The sequence below is a fragment of the Leucopleurus acutus genome (genome assembly GCF_964270905.1).
Source record: "Leucopleurus acutus genome assembly, chromosome: 16".
In the NCBI taxonomy this organism is placed as follows: Eukaryota; Metazoa; Chordata; class Mammalia; order Artiodactyla; family Delphinidae; genus Leucopleurus; species Leucopleurus acutus.
The window spans coordinates 39,494,488-39,521,166 of NC_139158.1; the positions used below are offsets into that span (position 1 = coordinate 39,494,488).

Genomic DNA, 26,679 nt, shown 5'->3' on the forward strand with positions numbered 1-26,679 from the left:
CTACTAGCTGTGAGGCCTTGAACAATTCAGTTAACCCATTTTCTGAAAAGATGGAATTGAGCTAAGGAATCTCTACCATCTTGCTGCTTGTTATGGGCTGAATGGTATCCTCTAAAATTCATATGTTGCAGTCCTCACCCCCAATTCCTCAGAATGTGACTGTATTTTGGAGCAGGGCCTTTGAAGAGGTAACTAAGATAAAATGAAGTCATGTGGTTTGGTCCTAATGAAATATGACTGGTGTCCTTATAAGAAGAGGAGATTAGGACACAGATAGGAGCAGAAGGGAAAACCACGCGAAGACACAAAGAAAAGACAGCCGTCTACAAGCCAAGGAGAGAGGCCTCAGAAGAGACCACCCTGACGACACCTTGATCTCGGACTTCCAGCCTCCAGAATTGTGAGAAAATAGACTTCTACCGCTTGAGCCACCCAGTCCGTGGAACTTTGTTGTGGCAGCCCTAGCAATCTAGTAGACAGACTGCCCAAGCATTCTGATCCTGCACCGTCTCCTGTTACCGTCCATCCTTTCCCAGGACATACACATGTCTGCCACAAGAGGGCCACGCTGCCCTAAGAGTGCCTCCTGGCCCCCAGGGCCACTGCAGACAGCAGAGGGGGCAGCTGGGTGCACAGATGCACAGCTTGAAGCCTTGCAACCAAACTGGATCAACTCAAAAGGCGAGTCACTCTGGAAAGGCTCGTGTTGAATAAGGTGGCCAGAAACCCCGGAGTGAAAGGGCAAACCTCTGACCACCCCCAATGCCGGCTCCCTTAGACTGGCCTCCCCATCAGCTGTAAAGCAGGCTTGGCTGCTCTGTAAGTGATGCGTCGACACAAAGGAAGAAACACACTCAAAAGCAAGGCTCTCTCTCCAACTGCACGTACGTTGTGGACGCTGAAGACCTTCTGGAAAGTGAAGCCATAGATTCACTCACTATCAAAGCCAGAGGGCACTGAGTATCCACCTGCTTTTCTCAGGGCCCAATACAGTAACTGAAGCAAATATCAAATTTGATGACAGATGTATTCCTTGTGGTTTTTGACTGATGGGACCAACAAAAGGCATAACAACTAAATGCACTGCGTGATCCTGAATAGGATTCTAGACCAGAAAAAACAAACAAAAATAGCTATCCTGGAACATTATTGCGATGATTGATGAAATTTGAATAGATGGCAATATTATGTGTTAAAATGCCTGATTTTGATCATTGTTCAATGGCATATGAGAAGATGACCTTGTTCTCAGGAAACACATGATGGTTTAAGGGATGATTAGGCACAATAGCCAACTTACTTGCAGTGGTTCAGAAAATAAATGACATATATGCATATGGAATAGACACACATATAAATCAATGTGAATAATAAATAAAACATGGAATAGTAAAGCAAGTAGAGAAAATTGCAAATAATTGGTGGATTTAGGTAAAGGGTATAATGGGAGTACCCTATACTATTCCTGAAACTTTTCTGTAAGTTTGAAATTATAACAAAAGAAAAAGCTACCCTCCAAAATCCCAACCACCTCTGGAAAATTTTTGCTGAGAGTAGATGCTTCTTAATGATAGCAAGAAAATGCAAAAATGCTCCTTTGAATCACCAGACGGTATCATGGTCTCGGTAACCAGGATTTCACTGATGATCAAGGCAGGAGTTTAACACACTAGTGATGAAGGGGTGTTGAGATGTATCTGGACTCACCTCCCCTGAGCACCAGACGACGGGGCACAGCCTTGGAATGTCGTTGAGACACGGTCACACCTACTCATTCATCCTCACTCTGGTTATGCATGAAAAGTGGCCATGCCTGTGACCTCGGGGATGTAGCAATGAGTCACGATCCCAGCAGGCACCATCCTCAGGACCAAGTTTGGAGAAGTCTCTTTCACAGTTATAATTTCTTGTGGCTTTCACTCTAGCCATGCTATTCATATTTCTGCTCTGTGCTTCTCTTTAAGATATCATTAAACAGACCTACTGCCATGCTCAAGTTGGGTCAGCCTACATCTCAACCACCCACTTTTGTTTTGGAAATAGATTTCCAAGTGGTTTGATGTATCATCGAGCCACAGTTGGCCAACTGGCATGCTCATTTTGCCCTAAAAGGAAGATGTTCCAGACCCCAATTTGTACCAGTAGGAAATGGATTGCAAGGAATTAGGCACAAACACCCATGAAGGCATTTCTAATAGAACTACACAGTCACAGATTTAAACCTACATCTGGTATACCCACTGTTTTTATGGGTCTTTATCTACTTCCTTATTGCTATCAAGAGGAACTAATTAAACTATGTCACAAGAGAAGATGTTCTATCTTCTGAAGTTTACCAACTTCTCAGCTTTGACCTAAAATTGGGACAGATGATATCCCAAACTACTTTATCATCTATTTTCAGATTCTGCACTCAGGGATACTAAGACTGCACACTTTAAGCCCTAACTTTCAACTCTCAGACCTAAATTCCACATAAAGTTTTCTAATGAAAGTTCTAATAATAGCTGGTTTGCAGAAGATTGCCATTGTTTGGAAGGCATATAGTGTTACTGAGTCCAAGCACATACTGCTTGCCGCACAACAGCCAATAAATTGACAGATGAGCTGTTAGGGCAAGGAATAGTGACTTTATTCAGAAAGCCAGCAGCCAGAGAAGATAGTGGACTCGTGTCCCAAAGAACCATCTACCCCAGTTAGAGTTCAGGCTTCTTTTATACTAAAAGGGGAGGGGGTGTGGCTGCTTGTTGCCCACTTCCTGGTGCCGGAATCATTTGTTCTTGCAGCTGTCCAGATACGTCTGGTCACAATGTTCCTATAAACCTCCAACAAGACAATTATTTTCTTTTCTGCAACTTTTTAAATTCTATACGAATGGAAAAGTGTTAATACCTTTAAAGGTCAGAGCCTTGAGAATGGGCTCTCCTGTATATTTCAGGCTATAGGCAACATTCTTTTACAAAAGGTGCAAAGCCTGCATGACCAAGCCCCAGCAACAGACACAAAGGTTAGAGCTAAAGGAATAGATTCAATATGGAGTCAGGTTTGTTCCTCTCTGGTACAATTCCCCACTGTCAATGTCCATTCCACCATTTTGCGGGAAAAGGGGTGACAACCGCTCTGCTGAACGGGGGTGATGTGGGGGTGATTGTGGAATGGAACTGATCAACTTGGGTCAGAAAGTATTGCCAGGTTTGGGCAACCATGGCTCCCCTTTTTATGGCCCTGTCACAACACTTAGACAAGCACTTGAACATAAACATAAATTCCAGCACTTGGTATAAGGATACCCAGGATGTTCTGCTCTGTGCTATCTCTTTTTTTTTGCGGTACGCGGGCCTCTCACTGTTGTGGCCTCTCCCGTTGCGGAGCACAGGCTCTGGACGCTCAGGCTCAGCGGCCATGGCTCACGGGCCCAGCCGCTCCGCGGCATGTGGGATCTTCCCGGATCGGGGCACGAACCCGTGTCCCCTGCATCGGCAGGCTGACTCTCAACCACTGTGCCACCAGGGAAGCCCTGTGCTATCTTTATATCCTGCCAAACATTTCAGAAAGGGGAATTATTTCCCCCCTTGGTCCTTTCCAATGAATGGCTGTCTCCAGTGTAGTGAAACAAAAGAGAAGACCAAAAGTCATCCTTACTTATCTGGTAGGAGGCTTGGCTCAAAACAGCAACTTGAGATCTTCTAATGGCTCACAAGACCAAGTCCCCTTTTCTTTCTTCTGTCCAGTTTCTGGAGGAGCGAATTTTCCTCAGGTCTGGTGAATCCATGGCCTTACATCCTGGGTAACCTAAGAGAGGAGGGAGTGTTTAGCAGGACCTCATACGGTCCTGTCCGCTTAGCTGCAAGTTGATGTTCGGGTCCTTGTTCTCTCCAGGTTTTGAGGAGGACTCATCTCTGTGCTAGAAGGGATGCAGGAGCACCTCAGTTGGGTAGGCAGACCTACTGGAAGCAAACTTTTGAACAGAAGTTAGTATACTGCTAGAGTCTTAACATGATTGGCAACTGCCAGGTCCTTTAAGACGTCCTACAGATTCTCCCACACAGGCAGACACCTGGAATGGCCTAGCATACAATATTTCAAAAGGGCTTAATTTAAGCTTGCTTCTGGGAGCCACTCTGATCCGTCTCAGGGCAACTGGCAAGGCTTTATCCCAAGTTAAATTAGTCTCTTGACATATTTTAACAATGTTCTTCTTTTTTTTTTTTTTTTTTGCGGTATGAGGGCCTCTCACTGTTGTGGCCTCTCCCGTTGCGGAGCACTGGCTCCGGACGTGCAGGCTCAGCGGCCATGGCTCATGGGCCCAGCCGCTCCACGACATGTGGGATCCTCCCGGACCGGGGCACGAACCCGCGTCCCCTGCATCGGCAGGCAGACTCTCAACCACTGCGCCACCAGGAAAGCCCAGCAATGTTCTTTTTACTGGTTGTTTTTTGGCTGCACCACATGGCTCGCGGGATCTTAGTTCCCCGACCAGGGATGGAACCCGTGCCCGCTGCAGTGGAAGCGTGGACTCTTAACCACTGAACTGCCAGGAAATTCCCAGCAATGTTCTTTTTGAATGTATGATTCATTTTCTCAGTTTTTCCTGTTGATTGTGGTCTCCAGGATGAATGTAGTTTCCAACCAACATTCAGAGCTTTAGATACCTGTCGGGTTATAGTGCAGAGAAAAGCAGGCCCATTGTCACTTTGAAGGGTGTTGAGCCGTGCAAATCGGGGGATAATTACCTTAAGGAGAGCTTTCACTGCTTCAGAGGTTTTTATTGTCTGGGTGGAATATGCTCCCACCCATCCTGAAAAAGTGTCCACAGACACTAACAAGTATCTTCAGTTTCCTGCAGCTCATCTACCTGCCAGTAGGTTCTCCGTGGGGCAGGTTCCTGTATAAAGTACTGAGTTCCCATGGGGGGTGCTGTATCAAGCAGCGGTCTTTGCATTAGTTTTAGCACAAATCATACAGTTCTGAGTGACTCGTTGGATGGCCCTTTGTAGGTTAGGCCCCGTTTTATACTTCTGAATCCATTGTGAGGTGGCATCTCTCCCGTAATGGGTACTATTATGAATGTGCCTCAGGACGGGGTCCAAGCCTCGGGATAAAAAAACAATTCCTCATGCACTACATTTCCAGCCGGGCGAGGTGTGATCAAGAGTGGATCCTCACTCTTTAGCCCTTTCTTTGTCCTCTTCTGAATACACCGGCTGGTATTTTGACAGATGGAGCTGAGGAAGAAGTGACCCTCTCACGGCTTGATAATCGCCTTCTTTGCAGCTTGGTCAGCTAATTGGTTTCCTTTTATTATATGAGTTTTGCCTCTTTGGTGGCCTGGGCGGTGCATTACGGCCTCTTGTGAGGGCTTATGAAATGCTTCTAACAGTGACAGGATTTCAGAAGTGTGTTTTATGTCCTTATTATTTGAAGTAAGGAGGCCCCTCTCTTTCCAGATTGCCCCATGAGCGTGCACCATGGAGAATGCAGAGCGGGAGTCTGTGTATATATTCACCCACATTCCTTCAGCAATAAAGAGAGTGCTTGTCAGAGCAAAGATTTCTGCCTTTTGGGCTGAGCTCCCTGGGGCCAAGGCTCTCCTCTCAGCAGTCTTCTCTGGGGTTATCACTGCGTACCCAGGGCATCGCCTACCTGGTCCCCATCAGTGAACAGTTCCAAATCTGGCTGGCCAAGCCTTGGTCTGCTAGAGCACACTGGGTGCGTGATGTTCAGGCAGTCGTGCTCTGAGGATTGCGTGGCTTCAGTCGGGAGCAATGCGGCTGGATTTAGGGCTGAAGTGACCTGGAGTCGCTCGCTGGGATTGTCTAAGAGAATGGCTTGGTACTTTCCCATTCTCCCAGAGGTCAGCCAATAGCCCCCTTTTCTGTTCCAGTAAAGAAAGGAAATAGTGAGGGACACACACAGTGGTGGGTTGCCCCAGGGTATATTTCTCAGCTTCCTGAAGTATGTCACAAGTAGCAGCTACAGCTCCAAGGCAAGGGGGCCACCCTTAATGATACGATCTAGCTGCTTTGAGTTGAGGGATGTTGCCCAGAGCTTGAATTGACACCCAGAGACTTATGTCTTGTTCTTCATGGACATACAATTTTTTAAAAAATAAATTTATTTATTTTATTTATTTATTTTTGGCTGCGTTAGGTCTTCGTTGCTATGTGCGGGCTTTCTCTAGTTGCGGCGAGCGGGGGCTACTCTTCGTTGCGGTGCGTGGGCTTCTTGTTGTGGTGGCTTCTCTTGTTGCAGAGCATGGGCTCTAGGCACGCGGGCTTCAGTAGTTGTGGTACACGGGCTCAGTAGTTGTGGCGCATGGGCTGCAGCATGTGGCATTTTCTTGGACCAGGGTTCAAACCCGTGTCCCCTGCTTTGGCAGGCGGATTCCTAACCACTGCACCACCAGGGAAGTCCACATTATTTTTTCAAGGCAACCTGAGTTTGGAGGTAACACACACACTGGATCTGAAGATGCTGCTTTGCCAGGATTTCTATGTGATGTCCGTGTGACGCTAAGAACAATTCCAGGGCATCTCAGAGCTAACAAGCTGATGTTCCCAAGGCTGCATTTGGGGCACTAGTTTGCTGAGTCACTTGCAGTGCTGTTCTGCAGCTGTCTCTTAGGACCTTATAAGACCCAGTTGTTAAATTTTCAGGAATTTGGGGAGCTGGTTGACACTGCACTGGTGGCTTGAAATCAGCCAGGTGGGAATACTTATACCATAGGAATTGACAAACACCATAAACCCAGTTCAGGACATTTGCCCCTTGAAAGTCAGGTGTTCAACTGCCATGGCATTACCTGTGAAATAATATAGATCCATCTCTCCAGTGGCAGATGTTGAGGGACAGAAACTTTTGATGTCTTTTCTTCAGACTCTGCAAACTCAAAGAAGAGAATCAGGCTTCCCAAGTATGTTATGTAAAATGGTACCCTAAATTTAAATGCTCAGCTTAAAAAAAAAATTAGACTAGAATCAGAGTATATAGGCTGAGAAAATGGCTTGTTTTGATGTCCAGTTGGCTCAAGAAGTTTCTGAAAATTAATTTATGATAAATTGCCTTATAAAGTTAACATAGCTCCCAAAATGTTATGGGGCCATTTCAAAAACTGGGGAAGTCAGCCAGTAAATTAAAGTGTAGCTCTGTAAAGGAAGAAAGAGATTTATCTCAACAATAGTTGAGACCCAGCTGGAGGAATTGGTCTTTATTTTAGTGGAAAGGGAGATAGCAATCCCTAGCTAATTTCAAGATTTATTTTTCCCCCTGAAATAATAGCTGACCACAGGCTCTGTTGTTCTTGGCTAAGTTTTCTACAAACAAGAATTTTGCAGCTGCAATGACCTAACTTGGGAAACAATTTGATAACGTTTTGTAGAAAACACAAAACATTTGTTTTGTTCTTTCTGAAGACCAGCAGCGGGACTAGGGGGAGAGCATAATATTTTGCCTTGAAACAGAAAAAAAGTTAATAACATCAGTGGCTGGAAGAATATTTCAGTTCAAATAAAGGTCATCTAAAGCCCGTGAAGTGTTGTCTTTCAAACCAGTAATGAACACGCCTCACACAATCAGCTAAAATCCTGGATTCATTCAGTTGGTTATTAGGGCATAAGTGGAGACCTTTATCATACAGCAAATAGCTCGCTAGTTTTGACGAAAACAGCAGGAACAGTGGTTAGCTGCAAAAACAGACGTGTTTTAGAAGAACCAGGAGAACACTTCTTGATGTGGTTGGAAAAAAAGAAAAGCTGCTTGCAGTGATTTGGATTTCATTTGGATGATTGCAGACAATCCAAATTAGGCAACATTACTGCTGATAGTTTGTTAAAATATATATATATATATATATATATATATATATATATATATATCAGCTCAGCTATCAGCAAAATGCCCTCCCAAAGCTGATTGAATATGTACCAGTGAAGTTATTTGAAGTAACTTGATACACTGTGTCATAGGACATATAGATTAAAACCATGGCTGCTTGAGTTAAATAGTCCAGGTTTAAATCCTTCATGACCCATTAGCTATGTGATCTCAGTAAAGAGATGATCTCTCTCAGCCTCACATGCTTCATCTGTAAGCTAGAGATGATATTAGTTCCCAAAACATGTTGTCAGGGTTAAATTATGTGCTTACGGTCGGTGCTTAATAAATATCAGCCGTTATTTTTTGCCTGTAGCCTGACTTACTGTAAGCATTTGTGTTGACTTGGAGTCCCCAGAAGCAGACCCTGAGGCAAGGGTTCAATTACAAGTAACATTGGAGCTCTGCATCCGTGGGCTCCACCAACCGCAGATTAAAAATATTTGGGGGAAAAAATTGGGGGGACTTCCCTGGTGGTCCAGTGGTAAGGCTGTGTGCTCCCAATGCAGGCGGCTCCGGTTTGATCCCTGGTCAGGGAGCTAGATTCTGCATGCCACAACTAAGAGCCCACATGCTGCAACTAAGAGCCCACACTCATCAACGAAGATCCTGTGTGCTGCAACTAAGACCCAGCACAGCCAAGTAAAGAAATAATTTTTTTTAAAATAATAATAATTAAAAATTTTTTAATAAATAAATTTATAAAAAAATTAAAAAGGCTTCCCCGGTGGCAGAGTGGTTAAGAATCCGCCTGCCAATGCAGGGGACACGGGTTCGAGCCCTGGTCCGGGAAGATCCCACATGCCGCCAAGCAACTAAGCCTGTGCACTGCAACTACCGAGCCCATGTGCTGCAACTACTGAAGCCCATGTGCCATACTGAAGCCCACACACCTAGAGCCCCTGCTCCACAACAAAAGAAGCCACCGGAATGAGAAGCCCACGCACCGCAACAAAGACACAACACAGCCAAAATAAATTTATAAAAAAAATAATAATAATTTTAAAAAATATTTGGGGGAAAAAAATTGGGGAGGATTCCCTGGCAGTCCAGTGGTTAGGACTCCATGTTTTCACTGCTGAGGGTGCAGGTTTGATCCCTGGTCCAGGAACTAAGATCGCACAAGCCTCACAGTGTGGTCAAAAAAAAAAAAAAGGAAAAAAATTCCAGAAAGTTCCAAAAAGCAAAACTTGAATTTGCCCATGCTCAGGCAACAATTTACATTGTATATACCACTATTTACATAGAATTCTATTAGGTATTATAAGTAATCTGGGGACGATTGAAAGTGTAAGGGAGGATGTGCGTAGCTTACATGCAAACACGACACCATTTTATAGAAGGGACTTGAGCACTTGGGGAGGGGTCCTGGAGCCAACACCCCATGTATACTGAGGGATGACTGCAGTGTATTTGGCAGAGGATCCAAGACACCAGTAGATGGGTGGAGATGTGTGGGGCAGGAAGGGAAGGCAGTGAATCATGGGCAACTGGGGCTCACTGCATCTGGGGCCTCTCGGAGACAGAGCAGGATGCCCCACAGAGACATCCCACCTGGGGCGAGGAAGCTGGGTTCTTATCCACCAACTCCCTGTCCATCTCTGGTTGAAGGCGGCTCCTAGGGCAGCCTTCAGGGTTAGAGGAACGTGTTCAGGGAACACTGGAGGGGCACTGGTAGAGCTTCTAGAACCTGCATTGTTGTTTTCTGATCATTACATGAGCTGAAGTTCCTCTACATATGTAACAGGTCAAGCCTACAGCGATAATAATGCAACAAAACAAGACAAAAAAACTGTATTCATTCTATGCTGGTTTTAATGGAGGTACTAAGAAAAGAAATAATGTAACAAAAAAAATTTGTAAGTTTCCCTCACATCAACACAGCACTGGGAATAAAATGTGGAGTTTAAACCCTAATTCTGCTTTGAATCACTTACTTCTTCCTCAGTACCTACCACCTGAAGCTAGAAATGTATCTAATGTTTTTCATAGTGCTGTGCAATAGCTAAGTTTTCACGAAAAAGGAAAAAACTCCCTCTTTTTCCAAAAATCACAAAGTTTTAACAGCTGCAATAACATGCCTCCCCAGTAACTGAAACCACTCAAGTTTTTAGGAAAAATAACGTATTAAGACTTTCCCATGCATCGAGTCACAGGTTCAGATACTAAAGTGGTAATTAACACCTATAAACTCCATTCCTAAATTGAGAAATTTATCTGTTACATAATCTGATCATTTGTGTCTTTTTCATGTGAAAAGAGGAAAGTCCGTATATATGGCCAACATTTCCAAAATAAATAACTGCCTCAGAGAAAAAGACTGAATGATTTGACCACATATTATATAGACTTTTTTGTGCTACAAAAAAAGCCCAAAAAACAAAGAAACCTAAGAGCAACAACAACCCCCAAAGAATGTTAGATGCTAATCAAAAACGGAGGGAAAGCTTGCATATTGGATAAAAGACAAAGTACTACATAAAGATCACAAATCAATCCAAAAGGACAAATATCCGATAGAAAAGCGGACAAACAACAAAAGCAACTGAGAATTTTACCTGTTACAGAGTCTGACCATGTGCGATATTTTCAAATGAAAAGAAAAAGCCATATATAAGCAGCCCAGGTTTCTAAAGCAAATAATTATACTTTAGAGTTTGACATGAAATGTTAAGGAGGAAGGTGCATGGTCAAAAAACATGAAAAGATGTTCAAGCTCATTATTCATCAAATACTGCAAATATAAAATGAGAAAGTGGTACCTCCCAGCTAATTGGTGAAGGTTAAAAAGATCATTAAGCACCTACCTACCACTGATGTGGGTCCAGGACCTGGACAGCCATACACTATTCCTAGGAATGTAACATTTCTAGAAGGCAAACTGACAACATACTGCATATTTCTTTGGATAGCTCAGGAATTTCGACCTAGCCACTTTACTTACAGGAATTCAGCCTAAGAAAATAATTGGACAAATGTCTGAACATGTTCTCAATGGATGCTGTATCAGTTTGGGCTTTCCAGAGAAACAGAACTAATATTATATGTATATTGAGAGTGAGAGCGGGAGCGAGAGAGCGAGAGAGCGAGAGACAGAGATGAATTGAGAGTAAGGAACTGGCTTATGCCATTGTTGGGGCTGGTAAGCCTGAAATCCGTAGAGCAGACTGGCATTCAGGTAAGAGTTGATTTGCAGCTTCAAGTCTGAAATCCATCAGGGCAGGTCTGCAGGCTGGCAATTCAGGCAGGATTTCTACTGTTACAGCCTCGAGGCGAAATCCCTCTCCAGGAAACCTCAGTTTTTGATGTTACAGCCTTTAGTTGATTGGATACAGCCCATCCACATTAGGGAGAGCAATCAACTCCTCAAGGAGTGTTTGACCAAGACACTGGGCACCGCAGCCGAGCCACGTTGACCCATAAAATTAACCACCACGGATGGTCATGCCTGCTGCTTTACAGAGAAAACAGGAATCATCAAAAGACACTCTGAACTTTCACCTGGAGTTCCTAGTCCAACACCCCTTTTCCCTTCCTGGGTCTCCTCACCAACATTTGAGTCTGTTTACCACATGCCCTTTCTTTCTTTTTTTTTTTCTTCTTTAAAAATTATTTTGGAGTATAGTTGATTTACAATGTTGTGTTAGTTTCAGGTATACAGCAAAGTGATTCAGTTATATGTATACATATATTCACTCTTTTTGAGATTCTTTTCCCATATAGCCCATTACAGAGTATTGAGTAGAGTTCCCTGTGCTATACAGTAGATCATTATTAGTTATTGATTTTATATATAGTGGTGTGTTTGTGTCAATCCTGATCTCCCAATTTATCCCTTCCTCCCCTTAACCACCTGGTAACCAGAAGTTTGTTTTCTACATCTGTAGATAAGTTCATTTGTAGCCTTTTTTTAGATTCCACATATAAACAATATCATATGATTTTTGTCTTTCTCTGTCTGACTTACTCTAGGTCCACCCATGTAGCTGCAGATGGCATTATTTCATTCTTTTTTATGGCTGAGTAATATTCCATTGTATATATGTACCACATCTTCTTTATCCATTCATCTGTCAATGGACACTTAGGTTGCTTCCATGTCACACATGCCCTTTCTTGAAGCATTTTTCTTAGCTCCAAGATTCTACTTGCTTCCGGGTTTTCCACTTCTTTACTCCTTCTTAGCCTCTTGAAGGGATCCTCTTCAAATTCACATCCTTGAATTAGTGGGGGTCCGCAGGTTCTGTCCTAAGTCCTCTTCTCTTTCCACCCTCTGGGCCACCTACAATCACATTCAGAGGCACATAGCAGGCACCCGCCAATAGCTTAAGCAAATATGATGGGGTCTAGAGATAGGCAGGTCAGGGCTGGTTGGCGGACCCTGATTCCTCCCCACTCTCATTCTGCCGACCTTAGTTTGCGGCTCTGGAGCCCCTGCTCACGAGATGCCTGCTGCCAGTGTCTCCCCACCAACTGTTTGGAATCTGATTCATTCACTTATTCAACAGATATCTATTCACAACCTACTATGTGCCAACACTCTTCTGCACTGAGAATACAGACGTGAAAATATATATAAAAATCCTTGTTCTTGTGGAGCTTATAGTTAGATGGGGGAAAACTGAAAGTAAGTGAGATAAACGAGTGAAAAATGCCCTGTGTCAGATTGGGTGATGGGTGCTACGGAGAAGAATGAAGCAGAGGGAACCGTTGCTTCTTGCTGTGCATTTTCTCTTATTACACATAGGTTTTGGGGTGGCGTGGACCAAACATTTTCGTTTGGGGACTTATTTAGCAGTATTGAGTCTCTTATAGCCCTACTCAGAAGCCGTCCATACTCTCTACTCTTTATATTTATTTCTGAATTTATAAAAGCCCCCAAACTGCATATAATATGAGTCTTTAAGCATGGGTAAAACTACCCCAATGAACGGTTTGGAAGGTGTGTTAGGGAATGGAGATGCTCCAGAATTCAACATAGTTTTTTGAAGCAGCAAGTTACATCCCCCTGCAACCCCCCCTGCAACCCCGCTGCAATCCCCCCTACAATCCACCCTGTAATTCCCCTGCAATCCCCCTGCAATCCCTCCTACAATCCCCCTGCAATCCCCCCTACAATCTCTCCTGCAATCCTCCCTACAATCCCCCCTACAATCCACCCTGTAATTCCCCTGCAATCCCCCTTGCAACCCCCCTGCAATCCCTCCTACAACCCCCCTGCAATCCCTCCTACAACCCCCCTGCAATCCCTCCTACAACCCCCCTGCAATCCCTCCTACAACCCCCCTGCAATCCCTCCTACAACCCCCCTGCAATCCCCGCTACAACACCCCCTGCAATCCTCTGAAGCTTTTTACCCGAGTCCTTTCTTGCCTCTCCAGTGCTTTTGCCCTTCAGATGGACTGTAAACATAATTTCTTGAACACTACTAGAGAGACTTCGAGACAATAAGATCAGTATTAACCAGCTCTCACAGATGTTTGATCATGCTTGCTTGTACAGAGTTCCCCCATTTTAAAAAAGGAATGTCATAAAAAAAATTTTTCCATAGAATTAAATAATATTAAGATGGAAAAAAATTAAAAAGCACAGGGCATCGGAAGGCTGGGGTTGTGTGGTAACTTTAGACGGTGGTCAGGAGAGGCTTCCCAGAGGAGGTGACATCTGAGCAGAGAACCAAGAGAAGTGATGGGACAAGGATCTGGATGGCTTCCTGGCACAGGGGAGCATGCTGATGACGGAATACGATGCTAGCCATGGTTTTAAAAATCACAGGAATACAAAACTATATCTATTGATAGATCAATCGTGTGTGTGTGTGTGGGGTGGTGGTGTGTAAATGTACAAACTCTGGAAGGACACATTTCAAACCAATGATAGGGTTTCATTTTGGTGAGGGGCAAAGAACTGCAGGGGAGTGAAGCTGAAATTTTCTGTTTTGTTTTGTTGTTTTTAAGTAAGAGAAAGTACTCCCAGGTAATCTGTGTAATTAAAATTTTTTCAAGTCACCTTTTAAAATGACTGGATTAAAAGGCAATGGGCAATGAGGGGGGAATACTTATTTTCTTTCTTATACATTTTCAGAATTAAAAAAAAACTGCATTTTTTAATAACCAGGAAAAAAAATGCAACAAGGCGATTTCTGCTCTGTAACTATTTTTACTGCTTTTTGAGTCAACCAGCAGATGACCCAGGGCCCACCTGTGTCACGGCTCGTGACTGCTGCCCCCGTGACTGCTGCCTCTGTGCTGCCAGCATCACCGTGGCCACCTGCAGACTCACTCCTGCCACGGCCTCTGGGGGTGGGGAGAGCCCACCAGCAGGCTGCAATGCTTAATAATATAAGATGAGCGAAGAAGCAAAGGGAGGAAAAGTACAGAGGACCAAGCCTTCCAAAGGCAAAGTCCCGGGTCCTTGGCACCCACACCGGGCCCCTGGCACACCCCCTGGTTAATCTCGCAGTTTCTCTCTCCGGGAAGCTGGAGATAAGCTTCCCAGCAGCTGGGGCAAAGGGCAGTCGGATGCAGTGTTTGGTTGCACTTGTGTTCCAGGCCAGCTGGGCGGTGGCTTCTTTACAAGAGCACGGGGAGCGACTTTAGCCATTTCTCTGCCCTCCGACCTCCCCTGCAACGTGTTCCAGAGTCTCGGCCCTGGGGGTCTGCACCTATCCCAACATGGCCTCCTCTTCCAAAGGATGGACGTCTTCATCCCCTGAGACTGGTTGTAGGAGGGTCATCGGCCTGACCTGGCAGACTGACAGAAACATCTTTTCAGACTTGATGCCTCTTCCGGGTGCCTGGCCTGGGCCCCTCACAGGCTTCACAGTCCCTTAATCCATTTTATTTGAGGCATGGAACTGTGGTCTGAGCCTTTCTCACTTTATTTCCTTTTGGGGGGGTGGGGGAGTGGGGGGGGACATGCTGCCAGCTTCACTTTATTTCTTTATTGGTCCTCCTCACCATGGATTTACTATGACTCCAGACTGTAAAGTGTGTGTGTGTGTGTGTGTGTGTGTGTGTGTGTTGGGAAAGCCAATCTTAAAGAACACTACTAGTAAGTAAAGCTGCTCTGTCAATAAACTTACAATGTTGCACAGGATAAAGCAGCTGCAAGGAAGATTTAAGCTACTCATTACTAGGTTCTGCTAAGTTGTTACACCAGCCTTTCCATTGGGTATGAATATTCGTATTTGTTTTTTTTTAGAAAATAAAATCAGCTGATGGAAGTTAAGGTAATGCTGACTTTGTTTCATGAGAAATAAAAACTCTACTCAGGAGAAGCCCAACCGTTATTTATGGCTCAGACTTTCTAAGTTTTCTCTGAAACAAGCTGATATTCTGCATTCCCAATATTCTCTCCAGAATGCCTAGTTTCTTCTACACAGAGAGGTGGAGGAATTTTTACTCAGGAAGGAAAAAATTTTGTTTTCCTAAGGGGAAAATATTTCTAACCATACCCTCATGAAGTATTTTCATTATATTAGCCAAAAAGAGTCTGGACTAAATAAAGTATAAAACCAAAGGCATTTGAAATGGCTTCCTAGCCAGGAAGATCCGGCAACCATCTCAGTTTCTGGACTCAGGAAAAACAAATGAGATCGCGGCTGGCCAGGAAGGCCACCGTGCAACATCCAGGAAGTGTTTTCTGCTGTTTTTTCTCTGAAAGCTTGGGAGTGGAGCTCCAGTTTATTTGTTGACTACACTGTTCTTGTTTCTTGTAACCATAGAGTCTGGTTTAGTTGAGTGTTTCTTATGTCAGCCTCCTGCCAAGCCAATATTTATCATTTTAGAAATTTCCATGAGTCATAAAATAAACCTGAACCCCGCTCTACCTTCTATGGGCACTTCTTTCCTAGAGCTGTTTAAAAGAAAAAGAAAAAAAATGCTGAATCTGGAATCCAACACAGCATTTATCAGACCACATGCATACTTTCTCCTGCATCAAGGGTCCTTCTCTGAGACTTGAAAGCCACTGAAGGTGTGCAGCCTGGTGCCTGACCCCTTCCTACCTCCCAGCCCAGACCCCTCTCCGGAGGGCCAGGCCGGGGCTGGGAAACAAAGGAAGCCGGAGAGGTCTGAAGCCAGGAAGTGATTCACTGGCTCATGGGGCGGCAAGGAAGGTTTCCCACAGGAGTGAGAAACATAAATGATCAAGTGATTCCTTCCAACTCCAGCGTGGAAAATCTTGCGAGTGGACCACCTCTTAATGACTGAGCCTGAATTTACTGACCAAAAAATAAAAATAAACAAATGACTGTAAGACGTGATATGTTAGCCTCTCACTGACAATGAAGAGTATGTGACATGAATCCTATTTTCTCCCTTTGTGCCAATCAGCTCCCTTCCCCCAGGTGTGGGTGGCTGAGAGAACCCCATCAGGCCACCGCCTGGACAATTACAGCAACTTATTGATTTTGCTGTAAAAATAGGCCCTGTGTCAAGAGCCCAAGGCCTAGAGTTTATATATCAAAATTCGAGGGTCTGCCTTAGTATTACTAGAATAGGCTACCCTACAAATTGCCAAACTGTGCTGGGTACTCAATAAATCTTCTCTTTAGTGCATTTTTGAGCTAAAGGGGTTAAACTCATCAACACCTTCAGTTGGCAGGCGAGGACAGGAGGCCCAGAGAGTTATGTTGTACAAGAGGTTACACGGCCAGTCAAAGCTGGAACTGGTGGCGGCGGTATCAAACACCGCATTGGAAGACTGATGATGGAAATACTGGCGTCTTAGAGGCAAAAGCAAAACAGTTATAGCAAAAGGCCCCGGATTTCACATCACCACCTCTGTCCCTTGGCTGTTTCTGGTCTAGCTGTCTTTGAGCCTGCTTTGAGTTCCTCACTGGGCAGAGCTGGGTGTCTCTGTCTGGACCATCATTTGACACCCCTCCTCCCACCCCCAGAAGAAGGGAAAAGAGGAAAGGTAGGAAGCACAGCAGAGCAGCCCCTCAAAGCAAAAACAAACAAACAAACAAAATTCATTTATATCTACCTAGGTATCTTAGTCCACGGAGTCTAGTTTTTTGGTAGAAACATTTGGTGTTCTTTCCTTCCAACCACCTGTCTCTGAGTGAGCCCCTCTCACCACCTTTCCGTACTTGTGTTTACCAGCCTCAGTGAGAAATCCTGTGGGGAACTTCCTCTCCTGATACCTCACCCATTAAGCTCCAGTAACATCTCCCTGCTATGATCTGCCCCTCCAGTAGGAGTCTGAGAATTCCCAAGGGATCCTGGGCGGAGTTGTCCTTGGCATTGATCTGTTTGCACTCGTGATCTCCTTGTGGCAGGGCCCATGACTTATTCATCTTCCTGTCCTGGTGGCAAACACAGCCACAGCTGGCACACAGTAGGGACCCAGCTGTCAAATCTAACTGGAAAAATCTTGCAAAGTGGCATCCCACTGTGAACGCAATGTTTCGCCTCCAAACACACTTTCATTTTTTTAACATTTACCTCCTCTTTTTCGTATGAGAAATTCAGTTGGTAAAAATAGATGAGATGACGCAAACATACTTTAAAAAGGCCAGGCTGCTAGGACTCCTACTTGGTTAGTGTGCATTAGATTGAACCATAAGAAAGTCCTGTTTTTGTAAGTCAAAGATAGTTGAGTTGAGTATTGCCCATTTTCTATGTTCAGACTAACATAAGTGAAAATAATATAACTACAAATACACCTCTTTTTACTTTTCATCAGACTCTCGAAGGGAACGTTTGGCCCAAGAGGGATGAATAACCACTGGTTGGGGTTATTGTGAGACTACCTACTCCATTTTCTCAAGTATCAGTAGTGCACTATTATCTGAAAAACACGTCATAGTTGTTCAATTTTTAACATTATAAAATAGTGGTATATGACTTTAAGGATTAATAGAGAAATCAATAGTGTTACCATGTGGTACTACATTGTTCCCATGAATGTACTTAAATATATTTAGTCCTTTCCTAAAATAGATGCCCAGGCCCCTGGGGCTGCCTGATCCAGCAGGACTAGGCTACAGTAAAGGAATGTCCAGAATGTATTTCCTATGGCTTCCATTTGCCTCGTTTTGTATAACCACCCATCCCCCGTGGTGTTAAGGAAGCAACAAGGGGTCCCTAGTTCTCTTGTTCGGCATCACTGTGAGAATAATAATGAGCAGATGGCTAACTCCTCTGGGCTCCTAAGGAACATCTCTCCCTCAACCTCACCTGTAGAATGGGACTAATAATAATATCAACCTATGGCCATCACCACTAGTTATCTCCCAATATCCATTTCCCCTTCTTCCTTGGTAAAGGAACCCCAGTTTCTTAGCTGAGCACGTTGCTACTCAGAGAAGAGACCACACTTCCCAGCCCCCCTTGCAGCCCTGTGACCAAGTTCTGATCAGTGAGATGAAAGGAGAAGCCTTGCCTGGAACTTCTGAGAAGTTTCTTTAAAAGGGAAGAGGCAGATGTCACATTTCTACTTCCACATTTAAGGAATTTGAGCTCTGTCCTAACAACAAGTAAGAAGCTGGACAGACAACTCTTCTTGAATCCATGAGAGAGAAGAGAACACAGGGCAAACCGCTGCCCCCAAAGTGGAGACAGACAGGAGAATCCAGGGAGCTGTGGTTAACCAGAGCAGTCTTACGAGGGGCAACCACCGGGGAACCAGTGCCAGGTGGGAGAACCTGAACTGTGATGGACAAGTTAGGGGAGGCTCAGTGTGGACAAGTCTGAGGGTTAAAAACTCCCGAAAGACTCAGTTACAGGGGGACCCTATGTTTTGCCTCCTGAACCTTACCATGTTCCCACAGTAAATATCAGAGAAAAATCCCCTCCTGCTTCCTGCAGGGCAGGGCGACAGGAACCATTGGGAAACCCTCCAGAGCACTTTGTTCTTCTTAACAAAGCCTGCCCTCAGGGGAAACTAGTTAATGAGAGCCTAACCAGTCAGGATTTGATCAGAGCCTACCTCAACTGGGTAAGGGAAATACCCACCTCCAGCCCACTCTAGACAACTTGGGGGTGGGGGTAGGAGTGGCTGAGAAACACTTGTGCCGTCCACAGAGGCACAGGCTCAGTAAAAGACTGAGTCCCCTCACACCACACCACCATGTTACTAAAGGCCTATTCACCACAGTTCCTTTTACCTAGGACATCCTGTCCAGCTACCAAGAAAAAATGACAAGGCATACCAAAAGGCAAAAAACAAACAAACAAACACAAACCCACAAAGGAATAAAGAAGGCCTCTGATGGGCTTATTAGTAGACTGGACACAGCTGAGGAACGAATCTCTGAGCTAGAGGACATATCAGTAAAATCCTTAAAATCAAAAAGCAAAGAGAACTGAGAGTGAAAGATACAGAACAGAAAGTCCAAGAACTGTGGGAAAGCTACAAACGGGGCAACACACATGCAATGGGAATACCAGAAGAAGAAAAAGAGAAAGGAGCAGAAGAAACATTTGAAACAATAGTGACTGAGAATTTCCCCAATTATTGTCAGACACCAAACCACAGACCCAGAAAGCTAGGAGAACACCAAGCAAGATCTGAATACCAAAAAACTACACCTAGACCTAGCATTTCAAATTACAGAATATCAAAGCTAAAGAAAAAAAAATCCTGAGAAGGGGGAAAAAAATCTTACCTATGGAGGAACAAAGATAAGAATTACTGACGTTTCCTCAAAAACCATTCAAGCAAGAAGAGAGTGAAGGGAAACACAAAGTGTTGAGAGAAAAAACCCACCAACCTCGAATTCTGTACCCTGCAAAATTATCCTTCAAAGGTGAAGGAGAGGGACTTCCCTGGCGGTCCAGTGGTTAGGACTCGGTGCTTTCAATGCTGAGGGCCCGGGTTCAATCCCTGGTCAGGGAACTAAGATCCCACAAGCTGCGGGGCATGGCCGAAAAGAAAAGAAAGAACTTTTACTTTTCTTATTCTTAATTGACGGATTAATGGATAACAGTTTGTTTCAAATAACAGCAACAATGTATTCAATTATATATGCTTTTGTATATGTCATATATGCCTATATATGCTTAGATATAAATGAAATGAATTGCAGGAATAATATAAGAGGAGGAGGGTATTAGGATTATTTTGTTACTGTATTTTGTTACTGTATTAGGATTATTTTGTTACTGTATTATTTTGTTACTGTACAGATAGTGTAAGGTACTCACACTATCTGTCAAGCGGTGAAGCGTTATTTGAAAGCAGACTTGGATTAGTTGTAAATGTATACTGCAGACTCCAGGGCAACCACTAAAAAAAGTGAGAAAAGTATAACTGATATGCTAGGAAAGAACAGAAAATGAAATCATCTAAAATGCTCAGTTAAAACCACAAATGACAGAAAAAGAGTGGAAGGCAAACGTAAGACCAAAGAACAAAGGCAACAAATAGAAAACAGTAGTGAATATTATAGCTATTCATCCAGCTATATCAATAATAATTTTGAATGTCAATGGTCTAAATGCACCAATCAAAACACAGAGATTTTCAGAGTGCATCAAAAGAAAAAGAGCCAACTCTATGTTGTCTACCAGAAGCTCACTTTAATATAAAGACACATACAGATTAAAAGTAAATGGAGAAAAATGTACCATGTTAACACTAATCAAAACAAAGCAGGAGTAGCTACATTAATTTCAGACGGAGTCGACTTCAGAATCAGCAAAGTTCTTGTGAATAAACAAGGGGGTTACATAACGTTAAGGGGTCAGTTCTCCTCTAAGACATAATTCTTTATGTGTATGTTCCCAACAACAGTGTCAACCTAAGTGAGGCAAGACCTGACAGAACTGCGAGGAGGAATGGGTGAATCCGTTATCACAGTTGGAGACTTCAACACTGCTCTATCAGACATGGATGGATCCAGTAGGTAGGAAATCAAGAAAATCAGAAAGCAAGCTACGGGCCACCACACACCCAGCACAAAACCATGACACAAAGCACGGACAGAAACAAACCACAACACAAAACACCTGCACATGGCTTACTTCTCCATAAGGCCATTCACCAAATTGAGAGCAGTGGTTACCTCTGAGGAGGAAGCTGACGCTGTGGGGATGGAGAGCAAAAGCGCTCTGGGGGCTTTTCTTATTATATCTTGGAATCTTGCATAATGAGAACACACTCATATCTTACTTGCATAATTAAAATTATTTTTAGAAAAGATCACAGACATAAATAAGGGTAGGGGAGAGAGAATAGGTGAATTTGTGAAGAGGCAGGAAAGAAGCTAAAAATAGTTTTTCTGCAATATATACTGGCAGGGTTATATCCCCTCGCAGGCTTTTCCTGATCACTGATTAACACATCTCTCTTCAAGTGCCTCATTAATGTATTTTCTCCCCTACCACTCATATTTATGGTTTTAAATGAAAGCACCCATATGTTCACAGATGGTTACATACGCAGAATATTTTCTAAATTAGAAACGGAACACACTCAGTCTCATATTCAAGGGGAGACCGTATGTTAAAACTTTTTCCCTCTGTGGGATGATAAGGAATGAAAATATCTAGGAAACTAATGTGTAAAGGAAGAGGTTAAAGTTCAATGGGGTCTTAAGAAAAATGGGGGCTAATTTTAGGTTAAAATGAACTGATATAGAGGTTTGCCTGATGGATTGTAAAACATCTTCAGATACTTCACTGACCGAAACAAACATGTATTAAACACCTACTATACATCAGGGGCTATGCCAGTCCATATAAGATACATTCTAGGGACTTCCCTGGTGGCACAGTGCTTAAGGATCCTCCTGCCAATGCAGGGGACACAGGTTCAATCCCTGGTCCGGGAAGATCCCACGTGTTGCAGAGCAACTAAGCCCGTGTGCCACAGCTACTGAGCCTGCGCTCTAGAGCCCGTAAGCCACAACTACTGAGCCCGCATGCCACAACTACTGAAGTCCACGTGCCTAGAGCCAGTGTCCTGCAACAAGAGAAGCCACAGCAATAAGAAGCCCGCGCACTGCAACTAAGAGTAGGCCCTGCTCGCCGCAACTAGAGAAAGCCTGCGCGCAGCCACGAAGACCCAACGCAGCCAAAAATAAATAAATTAAAAAAAAATGCATCCTAAACACCCCTTGACCTCAAGGAACTCTCAATATAAAGTAGTGATGGTGGCAGCAAATGCATATATAAATTACAGCTATACTAACAGTAGGGAAAAATGTTAAGACCTCACTATGGAAGTGTGGTCTGAGGACCCGCAGCATCTGAATCTCCTGGGGCAACTGAGACCCACTTCTAAACCCTTGAATTTGCATTTTAACAAGATCCTCAGGTGGTGTGGATGCTTATCAAGGTTTGAGAAGTGATGAACTGTGGGACTATAGAAGGACCCACTCTTGATCCCTTGGGAAGTGGTCAGAAGTCTCCAGACTCTTGGGAACATTCCAGGATGAGAGACCAACAGCCCCGTGATGATGGCAGTTAGAGCAAGAAGGATTCTGGAATGAGAAGTTTAGTATGGAAGGATACTGGGAACTTTGGAAAGTGTGGGAGACAGGACAAAAAAGGCAGGCTGAGGCCAGAGGCGGAAGGGCCAGACTGAACTGCTGAGATTTCTGGAGGAAGCCACAGGAAATTTTAAGCAGTAAAGTGACAGGATAAGATTCCTCTGTTTGGCCATAACTCTGGTTGCAGTGAGGAGGACGAAATGCATAAGAGAGGTTGGAGCAGGCCCGACTTGCATCCTTACATGAGGACGATTCCGTTTTGAACAGAAAAGAAGTCTTTGAGGACTCAGAGATGGAGGGTGGCACTGAGTCCCGGCCGACAGGGAAACACAGGGCTCCAGTTGCAGCTGGATACAGGTGGGTTCTTTCTTCTCAAAGTGCCCGATACCCACCAGTCACATCAGCATCACCCGGGAATTGTTAGAAATGCAAATTCTTGGGTCTCACCTGAGATACATTGTCAGAAACTCTGGGGATGGGGCACACAAATCTGACTTGGAATAAGTTCTCGTTCACATTGCAAACCACTGCTCTAGCCTGCCAAAAATCTTGTAGTAGGTGGTAAGGCTTAGAATTGCCACAACTTTCTTTCTTAAAAAGAAAACAAACACAAAACAGGAGAGTAACGAGAAATGAGTCTCTATGTCTAGAGGCCAGAATAAAAGCCACATATAACCTAGATTTTATATAGTGCCCAGGAAAAGCAAAAGACATATTGACCATCTTGTCCAAAAGCCTCACATTTGGAGAATTAAAATAGTTCTGGTAGAGGCCTGTTAAGTTCTAGGTAGCCTAAATTAAGTAAAACTTAATCATCACGGTTGTAAATTCTTTGTTGCCTTTATTCCCCAGAAAAACACCCTCAGAAAAGGCGCTGGGATTCCTTCTGGCCCTCTGAAAATTGTGTTTCTGATGCAACCGCCCATTAAAAAAAACGCAATCTCAAATTAAAAACCCCCAAAACGGAGCAGCGGGGCTGGCGCCACCATCCTGAGGCATCTCTGCCGTTTCCCAGCCACACTGCTGCGGACTGCAGTGCTCCTTTCCCGGGCTGTTCCCAAAGACAAATAAATCACTCCTTGTTTTTTCCAGACCTGAAATTAGCGGTGACTCAGAGCGCTCTGAATCGCCACAGTCGCCTCGGCAAAGAGGAAAAATGTGCAGATTTTTCCTCTCGCCCGAGGGCCAGACGTGCAGGTCTGGGCCAATCAGGCGAGGATGGCGGGAATCTCACCAAAGTAGGTAAAAAATGCGGGACGCGCGGCCCCCGCGACCGCCCGCGCCCCGGCTCCCGCTGGTCCTTTCTTCGTCCCTCCCTCCCTCCCCCTCCTCCTCTCCCCTCCCTCCCTCCCTCTCCCCCCTCCCTCCCTCCCTCTCCCCCCTCCCTCCCTCCCCCTCCCTCCCCCTCCCTCCTCCCTCCCGTCTCCTCCGCCGCGGGCCCCGCCCGTCTCACCCCTCCCCCTCCCAGGCCCCGCCCCTCGCGGCGGTGCACACCTGGCCAGGTGGCTACTTCCATGTAAGGGCAACGGCGGCGCAGTGGGCGGGGCGCTACGTGGCCCCGCCCCGGTGAAGGGGCCACCGCCCCTCGCCCGCAGGTGCCAGCTGAAGCTCCGCCCCCTCGTCCGGAGCTGTTGGGGGAGGACCTCGCCCCCGCCCCACAGGCCAGAGCTGGTGAGGGGTACCCGGTGCCCCTTCTCCGGAAGGCGAGGAAGACCCCGCCCCCGCGGAGTCGGGGTTGGGGGGGGACTGCCGGGGCGGGGCGTTGCCAGGCCGGCCGGTTGCGTAGCAACGGTGGGCAGCGCGTGACGTGCGCCGCCGCGTCTGGGCCCGAGGCGCCCGCCAGTCCCTGGGAGGTTAGTGGGGCTGCTGTGAGGAGGTCCCTCCGCAGACTTGGTGCTCGCCGGCTCCCTCTCCGCGCTCTGCGGCCGCCGCGGCGAAGATGGTAAGCTGGGGGCCCGGGGCGCCGCGGGGTCGGGGCGGCGGCGGCGCGGGGGGACCCGGGCTTCGGCCGCCGCGGACCCGCTGGGCCCCGCGCCGGGGCGGCTCCCCGGCCGCTGCATTCTCGCCGTCGCCGCCGGCGCGGGGCCTCCCCCTGGCCTCGGTAGCCCAGCCGGGGTCGACCCCCCCCGCCCCGGCGACGCCGCCCGGGGTCCGCCCGCGCTCCCGGGTGGGGCCTCTTTGGCGCACGTTTCGCCAAGGCCGGGAGCGGGCGGTCGGCGACTCGGGCGGTTTCGGCCCCTGAGGTCCGTGCGTCTTGAGGAGGGAACGAGGCCTTTATTGAGCCACTTGGGGGGCGGGATGGCCACCGAGCGTGACCCCCACGATTCCGAACCGGGCCTGCGGTCCTTTGCTGCCGCCCCCGGTGGTCCGCGTCCCGCAGCTCCTCGTCCTGCGCGTTCGGCGGGGCGGTGGCCTGTCCGGCCTCCATGTACGGTCACAGATTTTCTTTTACCTGCAAACAGGTTGGCTCTGCCAGTATTTAGCGGGCAGGGGGTGGGCATGATGCTGGGATGCTAACTAAAGCAAATGAAAAAGCTTTTTAAAGTCCATTAAGCTATCCGAGTCGCTAAAAAGTAAACAGATGTTCCGCATATTGTAGGTGTTGGACTGCTTAATTCACGTATTTTCCCCTCTAAACTGTCACTCTCGTTTGCTGTAGACCCGTGCTCTTAAGTGGACGATCAAGTAGGACATTTTGTCGTTTTCTGTAGTCTGCGCATTCTGTTACCATTTTTGGTCAATGATTTGCAGGCAAAGGCTTACCAGACTTTGCTGGAAATATTACACTGTTATTGCATCTGTCTGCCTGGAAACAGTTGGTACCAGTTTATCTTCCTACACAGTGTTTTCACTGAATGACAATTTGGGTTTTCTTAAGGTATTGCACCTTTCAGGGCTATGCAGACTGGCTCAGTGGTGGAAGAAAATTAGAGATTAACAGTAGTTTCTGGATGACTGAGGATATTTAGTACGAATTTGATGTTGTTCAGTTTTTGGTTCTTCTTTGGTTTGATTTTGTAAGCTACAAAGGAGATCGGCATCTTACAACTTTCTAACTTCTTTAAGATTGTACTACTTTATGCTAAAAGACTTAATCTTAGGGCTTTGAGTTTTCATAAATTTAAGACCATACACTCAGACGAAAGTGCTTTGAATCAGGCTGGAGCCGGCTTTAGTGCCTTCTGATTTGACATAACTTTATTTTCTGTTTGAAAATAGGACCAAACCTTTTTACTTTAGCTAAATGCTTAAACTTTAAAGCTTAACTTTCTTATTTCTATACATTCAAATAAAATGAAGAGTCTGTTTAAAATATTTATGGTTCAAAAGGAGGAGGAGAAATAAAAATTAATCAAGATGGGTGATTCCGAGTACGTTTCACACTTCGGGAGGTCGGAAGAACTTATGAACTACTCTTGTTAGGATGCTTGTAAAGAAAGAGAGTTTAGAATACAGGTGACCATCTTTATTTTATTATTTTAATTGACACAGTTGACTTACAATGTTGTGTTCATTTCTGCTGTCCCGCAGAGTGCTTCAGTCATACATATATATACATTCTTTTTAAAATATTGTTTTCCAGTATGGTTTATCATAGGATGTTGAGTATAGTTTTCTGTGCTATACAGTAGGATCTATATGTAGAAGCTCACATCTGCTAACCCCAACCTCAGTCTGTCCCTCCCCAACCCCCTCCCCCGTGGCAACCACAAGTCTGTTCTCTTTGTCTGTGAGTCTGTGTCTGTTTCGTAGATCAATTCATTTGTGCAGATGGCCATTTTTTTTTTTTTTTTTTTTTTTTGCTGTACGTGGGCCTCTCACTGTTGTGGCCTCTCCCGTTGCGGAGCACAGGCTCCGGACTTGCAGGCTCAGCAGCCATGTCTCACGGGTGCAGCCACTCTGCGACATGTGGGATCTTCCCGTACTGGGGCTCGAACCCGTGTCCCCTGCATCGGCAGGCGGACTCTCAACCAACTGCGCCACCAGGGAAGCCCCAGATGACCATTTTTAAAGCTTACTCTTGTATTTAGCCTTATGAGCACAGAGCTTCTCCCTTCATTCCAGCTATTAGAGAATATTATGAAGATGTACGTTTATTCCCTGATTTTAGCACTTTACCTCTGTATTTGAAACTGTTTAGATCTGTTGGTTGGATACTTGGTTCCAAGTTTCTAAGATTTTTTTTTTTTTTCAGATTAAATTTTAACTGTTGATGGATTTGTTCTACATTAACAAAATCACTTCCTGGTACTCACCAAGTCTTCTCGAAGCACTTGGGAATAAAGCAATTTGAAACCAACTCAGATCACCCTGAGCACTTTAAGATGAGATTTCATGTTTTTAAAGTCTCACTTTACAGTGCC

The 26,679-nt window shown here is 45.3% G+C and overlaps 1 protein-coding gene across 1 annotated transcript in view; it reads left to right on the plus strand.

The window, feature by feature from the left end:
• The first annotated feature begins 23,972 nt into the window (after positions 1 to 23,972).
• Positions 23,973 to 26,679, plus strand: part of DSTN (destrin, actin depolymerizing factor) — a 37,660-nt gene continuing 34,953 nt past the window's right edge. The window contains exon 1 of the mRNA XM_082857261.1: positions 23,973 to 24,257. Within this exon, the coding sequence (XP_082713387.1) occupies positions 24,255 to 24,257 (3 nt within the window). The 5' untranslated portion in view covers positions 23,973 to 24,254. The remainder of the gene's footprint in view (positions 24,258 to 26,679) is intronic.